The sequence below is a fragment of the Zootoca vivipara genome, chromosome 2 (assembly GCF_965207765.1).
Source record: "Zootoca vivipara chromosome 2, rZooViv2.hap1.1, whole genome shotgun sequence".
NCBI classification, from domain to species: domain Eukaryota; kingdom Metazoa; phylum Chordata; class Lepidosauria; order Squamata; family Lacertidae; genus Zootoca; species Zootoca vivipara.
The window spans coordinates 119,997,664-120,009,548 of NC_142584.1; the positions used below are offsets into that span (position 1 = coordinate 119,997,664).

General features: G+C 44.2%; 1 protein-coding gene across 1 annotated transcript; it reads left to right on the forward strand.

Moving 5' to 3' along the window:
- Positions 1 to 1,085: 1,085 nt before the first annotated feature.
- LOC132591785 (vomeronasal type-2 receptor 26-like) lies at positions 1,086 to 8,512 on the forward strand. Its single transcript, XM_088664118.1, has 3 exons — positions 1,086 to 1,877; positions 4,819 to 4,945; positions 7,409 to 8,512. Exons 1-3 carry the CDS (start codon positions 1,140 to 1,142, stop codon positions 8,305 to 8,307), a joined length of 1,764 nt encoding a protein of 587 aa, XP_088520244.1. The 5' UTR covers positions 1,086 to 1,139; the 3' UTR covers positions 8,308 to 8,512.
- Positions 8,513 to 11,885: the final 3,373 nt, after the last annotated feature.

Here is an 11,885-nt window from a genome sequence, read left to right on the forward strand (position 1 = left end):
CCTAGTTGCTTTGATTAATACAAAAAATAATCGACGTTCATTTTCACTGAATAGAGGATGACTGTGTGACACACTTATTTCACAGCTGGGTGGATAAGAAGAACTCACACGTTATTTCCTTCTCCCTTGCTGTTTGGGATATTAATCACAACCCCAGGCTCTTACCCAACATCACCCTGGGCTACAGCATCTATGATACCTATTCTAAGGGAAGACTGACTTCTGACTCCATGACAGACCTGCTTGCTGGTGGGAAAATCAATATTCCAAACTACAGCTGTGGGAAGCAGAAAAGGCTGCTAGCTGTTCTTGAAAAGAGTGAACTTGACATCTCCACACACATTGCAAGCATGTTGGGCATCTACAAGGTCCCACAGGTAATCAATGGGTCCAAGTGAAACACACCTGGGAACATTAGCCACATAATTGTTTTTCTTGGCAGCCAGGGATGTTGTTGACATTAGTCTGAGTCTGTCTTGAAAGATAATGGAGTGAGTATCTGGGATGAAGTCAAACCGCTGTGTTGACCGTATCAAAGTGACGTCCACAGTGCACAAGCCTAGGCAGTGGATTCGGAAGTCCTGGGCTGCCCAGATGACAAGACCTCCCTCTCAGCCTCACTGCTGTGCTCCAAAGGAAAGCAGAGCAATGCACTTGGCACAAGCTTGGCTGCAGGAGTTGCTGGAAGGAGGCAAAGAAAGCACCACTCAGCTGACTTAGGATTTGTGGCGGGTTCACTCTTTAGCCTTTTCTTCTCCCAGATGTTGGAGGGTATGAAGGATTATGGAACTCCCTTGCAGTTGAGGACAGACAGGCCCCTTTCCTACTGTCTTTCTAGGATCTACTGGAAACAATTCTTTTCTTGCAGCAGGCATTTTCATTTAAGTTTGGTTATAGTGTTTTACATTCTTGATTATTATTTTTAAAGAATCTTGCTTATTTTTTTTTTAAAAAAATACTGTTTTACTTCCAAAAAATCCCGGTGAGGTTTGCACTAAATCTGACAGCATCCTTCACATATGGTAGAAGTATCCAGTCTTAATCCTGAAATACAAGCCATCATTCTCTTTCCCTTTCCTCACCAGCTCAGTTATGGCTTTGTTCTTTCTGATAAAGTCCAGTCCCCTTTTGTCTACCGGATGGTCCCAAACCAAGAAACGCAGTACCAGGGGATGGTCCAACTCCTCCTGCATTTCAGGTGGACGTGGGTCGGCCTCTTTGCTCCGGACAATGACAATGGAGAAAAGTTCCTGAGTACTTTGACACCCCTGATGATCAAAAGGGAAATCTGTGTTGCCTTCACACAAAGAGTACTACGAGAAACTTGGCTATGGATACCCCATGAAGCACCTGCCATCTGGAGACAAGTCAATGTCTTTGTTTACTTTGCAGACTCTCAAAGTGGACTTTACATAATCATAGAGGTACAGACCTTACTGGAAAGGATACAGGCTGGGGGGAAAGTCTGGATAACCACAGTTCCTCAGAACAAAATGTTTTTATGTGATATTCACTGCTTCCAATATGCTCATGGCTCTTTGTCCTTTGTCATGAAGACCAAAAAAAGAATGAAGAAGGACTACTATGGGCCAATGTCATTGACTAGTCAACGGTATTCAGAAGAAGCATTTGACTGTTCATATTCAAAGCATGCCTTGTCTGTGAGGGGTATGACAAAATGCAGAGAGAAGGATAATGTGAAGATGTTGCCCCAGGAAGAGATTGAAAGAATCCAGTCCCAAGACAGCTATGTGAATTACTTGAGTATCCAAACTGTGGCTCAAGCTTTAAATGCTGCATATTCATCCAGGTCAAAGAGGATGTTGATTGTGGGTGGAGGAGGCAGCTTGGAACTTCAAAAGCTACAGTCATGGCAGGTATGTCCTTTTCCTTTTGCAAACTGGAATTTGTTGTCCCTGCTCTGGAATCAACATGATAGGATCACCTGAATCTGTCTTGCACTGTGTCAGAACACTGGTTAGTATTGTCTACATTGACTGATTGGCCATTGACATTGTTTTCAGCTGCTGGCAGAAATCCACCAGAGTTTCTCCCATCCAGGTTCCCAGGGGAAAGGAATTCTACATGAGTTACAGATGGAGCACAACAGAATTGGCCCATCACTGTATGACAGGTCTAGCCCACAGATTCAGGCTATATTCCTGCAAACAGCAGTATCATTCAATGCAGGAAACAATTTACAAACTGACTTCAAAGCCAGCAAAATATAGAGAGAGATGTGGCGCTCATTGGACCAATGCTCTGATTCAACAGTTAGCTACTTCTTAGCAGCCTCCTACACTGCATAGTTTGGAAATCCAGAAAGTTCTAAGCATGTTCTAGATCTAATATGAATATTGGGGATGACATTTTACAAACTGTAATAAACTGTAATAAACACACTAGGAGTAGACACTATCATATTAGACAGCAATACTCTTGCAAGATTTTTAAATTAAAACCACACACCTGCATTTACATTGGGCTGCCTCTGAAGACAGTTCAGAAACTTCCGAAGATGCAGACTTTGACCATCATGTTGTTCATTGGGACAACACTCTTTGAGCATATTACACCGATCCTGGTCCAACCACACTGGCTGCCAATTAGTTTCCAGACCCAATTCATAGGCTTTGACCTATAAAGCCTTAAATGGTTGAGGACCACAATACCTCAAGGACCACCTTTATCCATATAAACCTACCCAGACCCAGAGGTCATAGTTTGAGACCCGTTTTTGTGTGCCACCTCCTCAAGAGCTCCAGAGAGTGGTAACGCAAGAGCAAGTCCTCTCTGCAGTGACTTCCAATTCGTGGAATGTTATCCACAGGGAATTTCGGTTGACACCTTCACTATACAGTACAGCTTAAAGTGTAATAATGCAGATTTTGGTCATCCCAAAAATGCTGAATCAGATTGAGGTTGGGTAACAATCTAGCACGTTCACATGATTCCAGGTGAGAGATAAAGTGGTTCTTATTGCCAAAGGATTGATGCTTTTGAATTATGGTGCTGGAGGAGACACTTGAGAGTCCCATGGACTGCAAGAAGATCAAACCTATCCATTCTTAAGGAAATCAGCCCTGAGTGCTCCCTGGAAGGACAGATCGTGAAGCTGAGGCTCCAATACTTTGGTCACCTCATGAGAAGAGAAGATTCCCTGGAAAAGACCCAGTACGTTTCCGAGCACAATTCAAAGTGTTGGTGCTGACCTTTAAAGCCCTAAATGGCCTCGGTCCAGTATACCTGAAGGAGCGTCTCCACCTCCATCATTCTGCCCAGACACTGAGGTCCAGCACCGAGGGCTTTCTGGCGGTTCCCTCGTTGCGAGAAGCCAAGTTACAGGGAACTAGGCAGAGGGCCTTCTCAGTGGTGGCGTCTGCCCTGTGGAACACCCTCCCAACAGATGGAAAACAACTACCAGAGGAAAACAACTACCAGACTTTTAGAAGACATCTGAAGGCAGCCCTGTTCAGGGAGACTTTTAATGTTTAATAGATTACTGTGTTTATTTTTCTGTTGGAAGCCGCCCAGGGTGGCTGAGGAAACCCAGCCAGATGGGCGGGGTATAAATAATAATAATAATAATAATAATAATAATAATAATAATATATTATTATTATTATTATTATTTATTATGTTGGGAAAGATTGAGGACACAAGGAGAAGGGGACGACAGAGGGCGAGATGGTTGGTCAGTGTTCTCGAAGCTACGAACATGAGTCTGACCAAACTGTGGGAGGCAGTGGAAGACAGGAGTGCCTGGCGTGCTCTGGTCCATGGGGGTCATGAAGAGTTGGACACAACTAAACAACAGCAATTCAGAGAAGATTAGGATGCAGGGAGAACATGAAATCATGTTGCATAATTCAGCTTTGCTTACTCATTGCTAGATGTTCCCCTGTCATTCTAGTTTCATCATTTCTTGAAAGAAGTCCAGTTCTACTCTAATACTTCAACTGATGGGCAGTACTTGGATGAGAATGGAGCACTGGCCGTTGACTTTGATATAGTGAATTGGGTGCTGTTTCCTAATAACTCTCATGATAGAGTGAAAATTGGGAGAATAGAGAGACAAAAGTCCTCAAATCTGAAGTTCACCATTAACCCAGAAGCAATTGTATGGGCCAAACTATTTAAGAAGGTAGGGGAAAATGGATGTGTCATTTTATTAACTATGACTTCCCTGGAGCTAAGTCCCACTGAGTTTAATGGAACCTGCTCTTGAGTAAACATGTATATTATTTCAAAGTAAATAGAATTTCCAAAGCAGAGTAGAACACATTTCCCCAACTTAGTGCCCTCTAAATATTGTGGACTACAACTCCCATGCACCCCAGCCAGCATTGTCCATATATATCTGAAGGGCACTAGATTGGGTAAGGCTGGAGTATAGTAAGGTATTTCACATCTGTTTGGGCATAGAGAAATGGCACACAAGCAAACTGCGCACCAAATTCTGCGCTAGGTGCAGTCTTTGGAAGCAACACCAATGTCTCTGTTGGCAGATGTCATGGCAACAGATGGAGGATTTTTTATTGCTGTTCATATTATGGTTTATGCCATGCTCCTGTTTGTTTCCAATTGTGGGGGTGGGGAAGAAGAAGCACTGAAAAAGGTTTCTCTGCCATGCAGCTCTGCAAAAAACAAAAAAACCCAAAAATGTAACTGCCCCAAAATAGGGCCTGGGGTCACCTGATGTTTTCAGAAGCAAATATCTCTTCTCTGGTACCCTTCCAAAATTCTATTATCTGTGTCCCAAGGCATAAATGCACCTATCACTTTCTCCTTAGTGCTCAATTTTCTCTTCATGCCTAGACGGTGCCTCGTTCAAGATGCACAGAAAGCTGTCTCCCTGGATATTCCAGAAAAGTTCAGGAAGGGAAGCCGCCCTGCTGCTATGATTGCGCTCCCTGCTCAGAAGGGACCATCTCCCCTCAGGAAGGTAGGAGAGGATCTCAGAGAAAATGGCCTTTGATGGGAGGATGGGGCAAATATTTGAGCCAGTGCAAACAAGATGTTAGTAATGGCCAGTTCTGTCATCTATCAGGTGGGCACCATTGGCATTCTAAGAGAACAATGGAGTCATTCACAGTGAATTCTGGCAATGTCAGGCATGGACAATCCTTCCCTCCCTTTAGTAACTTCACAGACAATAATTAATGAGCAGTTTATAATTTATACTCCTTTTTTCAGTCATCTGGTTGGAAGCAAATATCCACATTCCTCCACAAGGAGAGCAGCTGTCTACTCTAAATTCTCCCCCTTCTACCCCCAGCAACATCCTGGCGCCAATGGGAAGTTCCTCCTCCTCTCTGCATTCTTTGTTCTCTAATACAGATGAACCACCTAGTATCTGGGGAGGGAGGGTCCCCCACATTCTCTGATTACGCCCTTGCTGGCTGTTCCCTCTCTTCTGTTTCTCTTTCCATTATCTCATAGCTAGGTAACTCTTGTATAATCTGCTCGTCGTTGTCTGTGTCTCTCCCCCTTCAGAGAGGAGCTGATCTGCCTGAGAATGCATTCCCTAATCCTATGATCCAGACCATTCCCTGAGAGGCACCTCTTTTTCTAGAAAATAGCACTGGAAATGCCACCCCATGAATGAAATGCCATCTTCAAGGAGGGTTCCCCTATTGCCAGCCTGTAATATCCCCACAGCACCCGGAAGTCTGCTGAGACTTGTAGAATTTTTTAGGATTTAATTATGGTAGCACCTCTACAGAATTTTGTCTTATGGTTTCGCCTTCTACTATATCACCAGTACAGTTTTACTGATGGATAGGTGGAACGTCGTCCAAATCCATCCATCCATCCATAAAAAGTAACTCCAAAGAAAACACAAGGATATAAGAAAGGCCTTGCTGCATAGAAAGAACACTCCCCATTTGATCTCCAGCAACTAATATTCAAAGGAATTCAAAGGTCACCTCCAATGTTGCAGGGAGTACATGTCAGGTAATCTCGTCCTGGGGAATATCTTGATGAGTGAGGGGAAAGTCGGCAAGAGAACCAGGGTTTATTGGGTTCACCAACTCTGTGGTCTCAGGAGGGTTGTCGTCCAGCCATAGAGTCAGTCAGCACTAGGGCCAGAGAGACCACCTGACGATTTTTGAGAGGTCCTAGCAGTTCAGGAATGGAGGCAGTGCCACACAATTATACTCCTCCGAGTTGCTTGGAGGAATCATAGAATTCTAATGAAATACGTGATTTTGTTGTTTAGTCGTTTAGTCGTGTCCGACTCTTCATGACTCCATGGACCAGAGCACGCCAGGCACTCCTGTCTTCCACTGCCTCCCGCAGTTTGGTCAAACTCATGTTCGTAGCTTCGAGAACACTGTCCAACCATCTCATCCTCTGTCGTCCTCCTAGTGCCCTCAATCTTTCCCAACATCAGGGTCTTTTCCAGGGAGTCTTCTCTTCTCATGAGGTGGCCAAAGTATTGGAGCCTCAGCTTCACGATCTGTCCTTCCAGTGAGCACTCAGGGCTGATTTCCTTCAGAATGGATAGGTTTGATCTTCTTGCAGTCCATGGGACTCTCAAGAGTCTCCTCCAGCACCATAATTCAAAAGCATCAATTCTTCGGCGATCAGCCTTCTTTATGGTCCAGCTCTCACTTCCATACATCACTACTGGGAAAACCATAGCTTTAACTATACGGACTTTTGTCGGCAAGGTGATATCTCTGCTTTTTAAGATGCTGTCTAGGTTTGTCATTGCTTTTCTCCCAAGAAGCAGGCGTCTTTTAATTTCGTGACTGCTGTCACCATTTGCAGTGTTCAAGGAGCCCAAGAAAGTAAAATCCCTCACTGCCTCCATTTCTTCCCCTTCTATTTGCCAGGAGATGATGGGACCAGTGGCCATGATCTTGGTTTTTTTGATGTTGAGCTTCAGACCATATTTTGCGCTCTCTTCTTTCACCCTCATTAAAATATTCTTTAATTCCTCCTCACTTTCTGCCGTCAAGGTTGTGTCATCTGCATATCTGAGGTTGTTGATATTTCTTCCGGCAATCTTAATTCCTGCTTGGGATTCATCTAGTCCAGCCTTTCGCATGATGAATTCTGCATATAAGTTAAATAAGCAGGGAGACAATAATTTTAGAAATTATTATTCTAGCTTCGATATATTATAAATAAAGGTGGGGCTTAACACATCTGCTTCTCAATATTCAAACATGACAAGAAGCTGCCTTGATACTGAGTCAACCTATTTTAACCTGCAGTTGTCTAATCCAGGGGTTCATAATTTTTTATGGCCTTTGCACTGGATCTTAACTTTTCGAGGTGAAAAACAGCAGCTGGGTGCTGTTGCCAAAATGTTTATCACCAAATGCAATAGTGATGTCAGCAAATTTTAGGTGTGTGACTGATGTTCGGATACTGAAGTGTGTTTTCCTCTCTGCAGATGCTGATGAATGCACCAAATGTCCAGACGATCACCATCCAAATGAGGATAGACATCAATGTGTCCCCAAGTTATTGACCTTCCTGTCCTATGAAGAATGTTTGGGGATCCTCCTGGCTTCTCTTGCTCTCTCCTTATCCTTAACCACAGGCTTTGTGTTAGGAATCTTCCTTAAATACAAAGAAACTCCAATAGTCAAAGCCAACAACAGGGACCTCTCCTACATCCTCCTCATCTCTCTACTGCTCTCCTTTTTGTCCTCCTTCCTCTTCATTGGGAGGCCTAGGAAAGTGACCTGCCTTCTCCGACAAACAGCCTTCTGCATCATCTTCTCAGTTGCTGTCTCTTCTGTCTTGGCAAAAACCATCACTGTGGTGCTGGCCTTCCTGGCTACTAAGCCAGGGAACAGGGTGAGGAGATGGCTGGGGAAGAGTTTGGCCCACTCCATTGTCATTTCCTGCTCCAGTATGCAAGTTTTCATCTGCACCATCTGGCTGGGGATCTCTCCTCCTTTCCCAGACTTTGACCTGAGCTCCCAGCTTGGAGAGATCATTGTCCAATGCAACGAAGGCTCTGTTGCCTTGTTTTACAGTTCCCTTGGCTACATGGGCTTCCTGTCTGCCATCTGCTTCACGGTGGCTTTCCTGGCCAGGAAATTGCCTGGGGCCTTCAATGAAGCCAAGCTGATCACCTTCAGCATGCTGGTCTTCTGCAGTGTTTGGGTGTCCTTTGTGCCCACCTACCTGAGCACCAAGGGGAAATACATGGTAGCCGTGCAGGTCTTCTCTATCTTGGCCTCCAGTGCTGGGCTTCTGGGCTGCATCTTCATTCCCAAATGCTACATTATTATATTGAGGCCTGAGTTGAACATGAGGGAGCACCTGACAAGAAAAAACTAAACATGACATTTGATCCTTAGCTCTAGGGATATCATAAAATTGTACAGGTGGAAGTCCCAGCCAGAATCTCAACTGGAGTTAAACTGCGTGTTACCCATAGCTGGATTTCATAAGCTGCTTAAGAATGATACTGCTACTACTGGTGCTACTACTACTACTACTACTAATAAAATATTTATTTCTCTAGCTTACAGTACATATAGAAACATTATAAAACATGAAACTCCCCCAAAGTTGCTATCAGATGTCTTCTAAAAGTTATTTAGTTCTTTATCTGCTTGACATCCGAGGGGGAGGGTGTTCCAGGTGTTGCGATGGGGGTGGAGACACTCCTTCAGGTCAAGGCTGTTTAGGGCTTTCAAGGTCAGCACCAACACTTTGATTCATGGTCAGAAACGTACTGGGAGCCAGTGAAGATCCTTTAGGACCAATGTTATAAGGTCTCGGTGGCCACTCCCAGTCATCAGTTTGGCTGGTACAATGTGGATTAGTTGCAGTTTCCAAGGGTAGCCTCACGTAAAGCACATTGTAGTAGCCAAAGCGGGAGATAACCTGGGCATGCACCACTCTGGGGAGACACTCTGCGGGCAGGTAGGGTCTCAGCCAGTATATAAAAAAGTTGATACACATTTACAAATAGTTTATGAGAAGGCAGCTAGTTTGGGCAGATGACTCTTGATGAGGGTCAAAAATGCAAGGCCAGGAGAAAACTAAGAACATGGAAGGACATGACTGAAGTTTTTGTTTTTGACTTGCCATGGATATTGATTTTAGATTGTCAGAAAGGAGATGAGTGGTCTCAGGAAAAGTAAAGTTGTCAGTCTCGGACATAAAGAGAACTTAGCTAAAGTTTTGTGTCATCTATAGAATATCAAGATGCATGTGATAATGGCCTCATGTAGGCATTTTCTCGTTTCTATGCCAACAGAAACACAAACAGTGCTTGATGAAGGCAATTTGAAAGTATAGAACCAAGAGTTTTTAAGTCAAGTTATTGTCTGCTCTTCAGAAATAGCTGCACCCGGGCAGAATCTGTCTCTCTGGAAATGCCTTTGTGGCTTTGCCTGTGTCAGTTTATGTTGATCTCTTGTGGTGTTTCCTTCAGATTTCTTCCCTGTATTACGGACACTAATTCTTGAAGTAAAATCTCCTTTTATGACATTATTCTTGGTGTCTTCCTGTATGGTCTTAATAACTGACAAGCCCATCACCTGTCTAGAATCTGTACGTTTGCTACCTGCAGTCAGACATCTCAGTTTGATTATCCTCACACCATCGGAGGGGTGAGCCTAAATTAAAATCCTCCGGTTGCTTCAGTGAAGAGAAATTGAGGGGGATTAAGAGTGTAATATTGTGTGACTGCAGTATCATCCCAAATTCTGGTGCCAAAAATAAATTCCTGATGTGAGCCTGTGCTCAGAGGAATCCTTGGCCTTCGTTCTGAATTACGCATTGGGAGAGTGCTGCAGAAATCACAGGCTTCCTTGGGGTATCTCTGGCTGCTGTGAGAACAAGATGCTGGACTACATTAGCCTCATTCATCCTAACACATGTGCAGGGCTCATCTGATGCCCCTTTTGATGCCCCTCCCCATAGCCATCATTTTGCACTGTGCTCTGGTTGAGCTAGAAGCTTGGGCTTCTAGTTGAAAGCAAATGAGACCCTGAGAGTCTAAAAGTGCCAATAGGGGCAGAGTTGAGAATTTAATCTTAACTACCGGTAGCAGCTGCCATTATTGCTTGCTTGGCCCACCCGCTTTATCCAGCAACACAGGTGTTAAAGGATGGGGTCCAAAAGAGACACACAGTGCACAGAATGAGGAAATGGCACCTAGTGGTCAGCAGCAAAACAAGCAACTTAATGCAGAGACAAACACCAATAAGAGAAGGGGAGAGATAATGGCTCTCTCCTCCCTTTAAAGGACCAGGGTGTTTAGTGTATAAATACCGTATTTACAATAGGTGGTCATTTTTCCAAGGAATGTGAAATGGATCCAGGCCCAGGTTACTAGGCCAGATACACAAAAATAAGACATGGCATTTCCCACAAACCCATGACCTCAGCACAAAGGAGGAAGAATGTGGTGGGCAGATTAGGATGGTCCAACATTGGAGATGTCGGACCCTCCTGCTTGAGGAGACGATGAGTTAAATCACAAGCACATGTGACGTCACCAGTGCGCAGTGGGCACCCATAATGTTGGGTCGAACTCGGTGCACCTGATTTTGAACTCCCCTCTGGGATTTTTATGTTGTGCGCTGCCCTGAGATCTTTGGATGAAAGACAGTATACAAACCACAACAACTTGGGTGTGTAAGCTGGGTCAGCCTCACCAAACTCATTGGGATACCGGATAAAAGCTTCTCTGGGGCTTCAAAGGGCTGAATGTTGCTGCAATTGTCCATAGAAGCATTTATTTCCTTTACAAACATTTCTCTAGTTCTTGGAATGTATTTGTTGGGCTGGAGAGACTTATAGGGGATGCCGATGGTGTAGAGGACCATAGCCATGCAGAACTTTCCATTGGGGCCAGTTGGAACTTAATGGCTGCCATGACAATCATTGGACTTACTCAAATGAGTAAACACTTGAATTCAAGATTGGGTTGCTGCAATGCACTTTCTCTGGGTCTTTTACTGAGAGATTCAGTACTTTTGTTGGTTTTTGGAATTCATTGTTTAGGCCTATTTCATAGAATCTTTGAGTTGGAAGCGATCCAAGGGTCATCTAGTCCAACCCCCCCATCTGTCTAGTGGGAATCTGCTTTCCTGCAACTTGAAGCCATTGGTTCCAGGAGAAAACAAGCTTGCTCCATCCTCCATGTGATAGCCCTTCAGATCTTTGAAGATGACTATCATATCTCCTCTCAGTATCCTCTCTCCCAGGCTAGACATTCACATCTCCTTCAACCCTTCCTCATAAGGCTCAACTTCTACACCCTTGATCATCCTGGTTGACCTCCTCTTGCAATTCCTCCTCTGTAGGAAAATAGCATGTAGGGAAAGTTCTGCTCCCAACTCCAGCTTGTGGGCTTCGCTTTGGGTCACTTGGTTGTGAGAACAGGATGCTGGACTTTGTGGGCCATTGGCCTGATCCAACTTCAGAGCTCTTTTCATGTCAATCAGGTTCTGCCAACATCACATTTACCCTTAATGATCCGTGGCACCCTAATCAGTAAACATGTTTTCTCCTGCTCTGCACCTGCTCCTATAAAGTATCAGGGGAGATCTTTCTTCCCTTTACAATACTCAGGATCACAGTGATCTATTTTTATTGGCAATTCCAGAGTAGATACAGTAATTGATCATTGATTATTACCTTTGGGACCAATAAGGTAAATATCACAATGAAGGGCAGCAGGACGCTTTTTTATTCCACTGTGCCTGAAAGGTTGGATGTATAAAATATATATTGTGCCACAAAATCCTGGGGGCCAAGACACAGAGCAGGTGAAGTGAGAAGGTACATTTGTGTGATGCTGCCTTCTAGATCAGAAATTTAGACTGACTGGCATTCCAAGAAGGGGAGGTCCTCAACCTTGCCTGGAACAGGGAGCAGACATTGAACCCTATCACCTT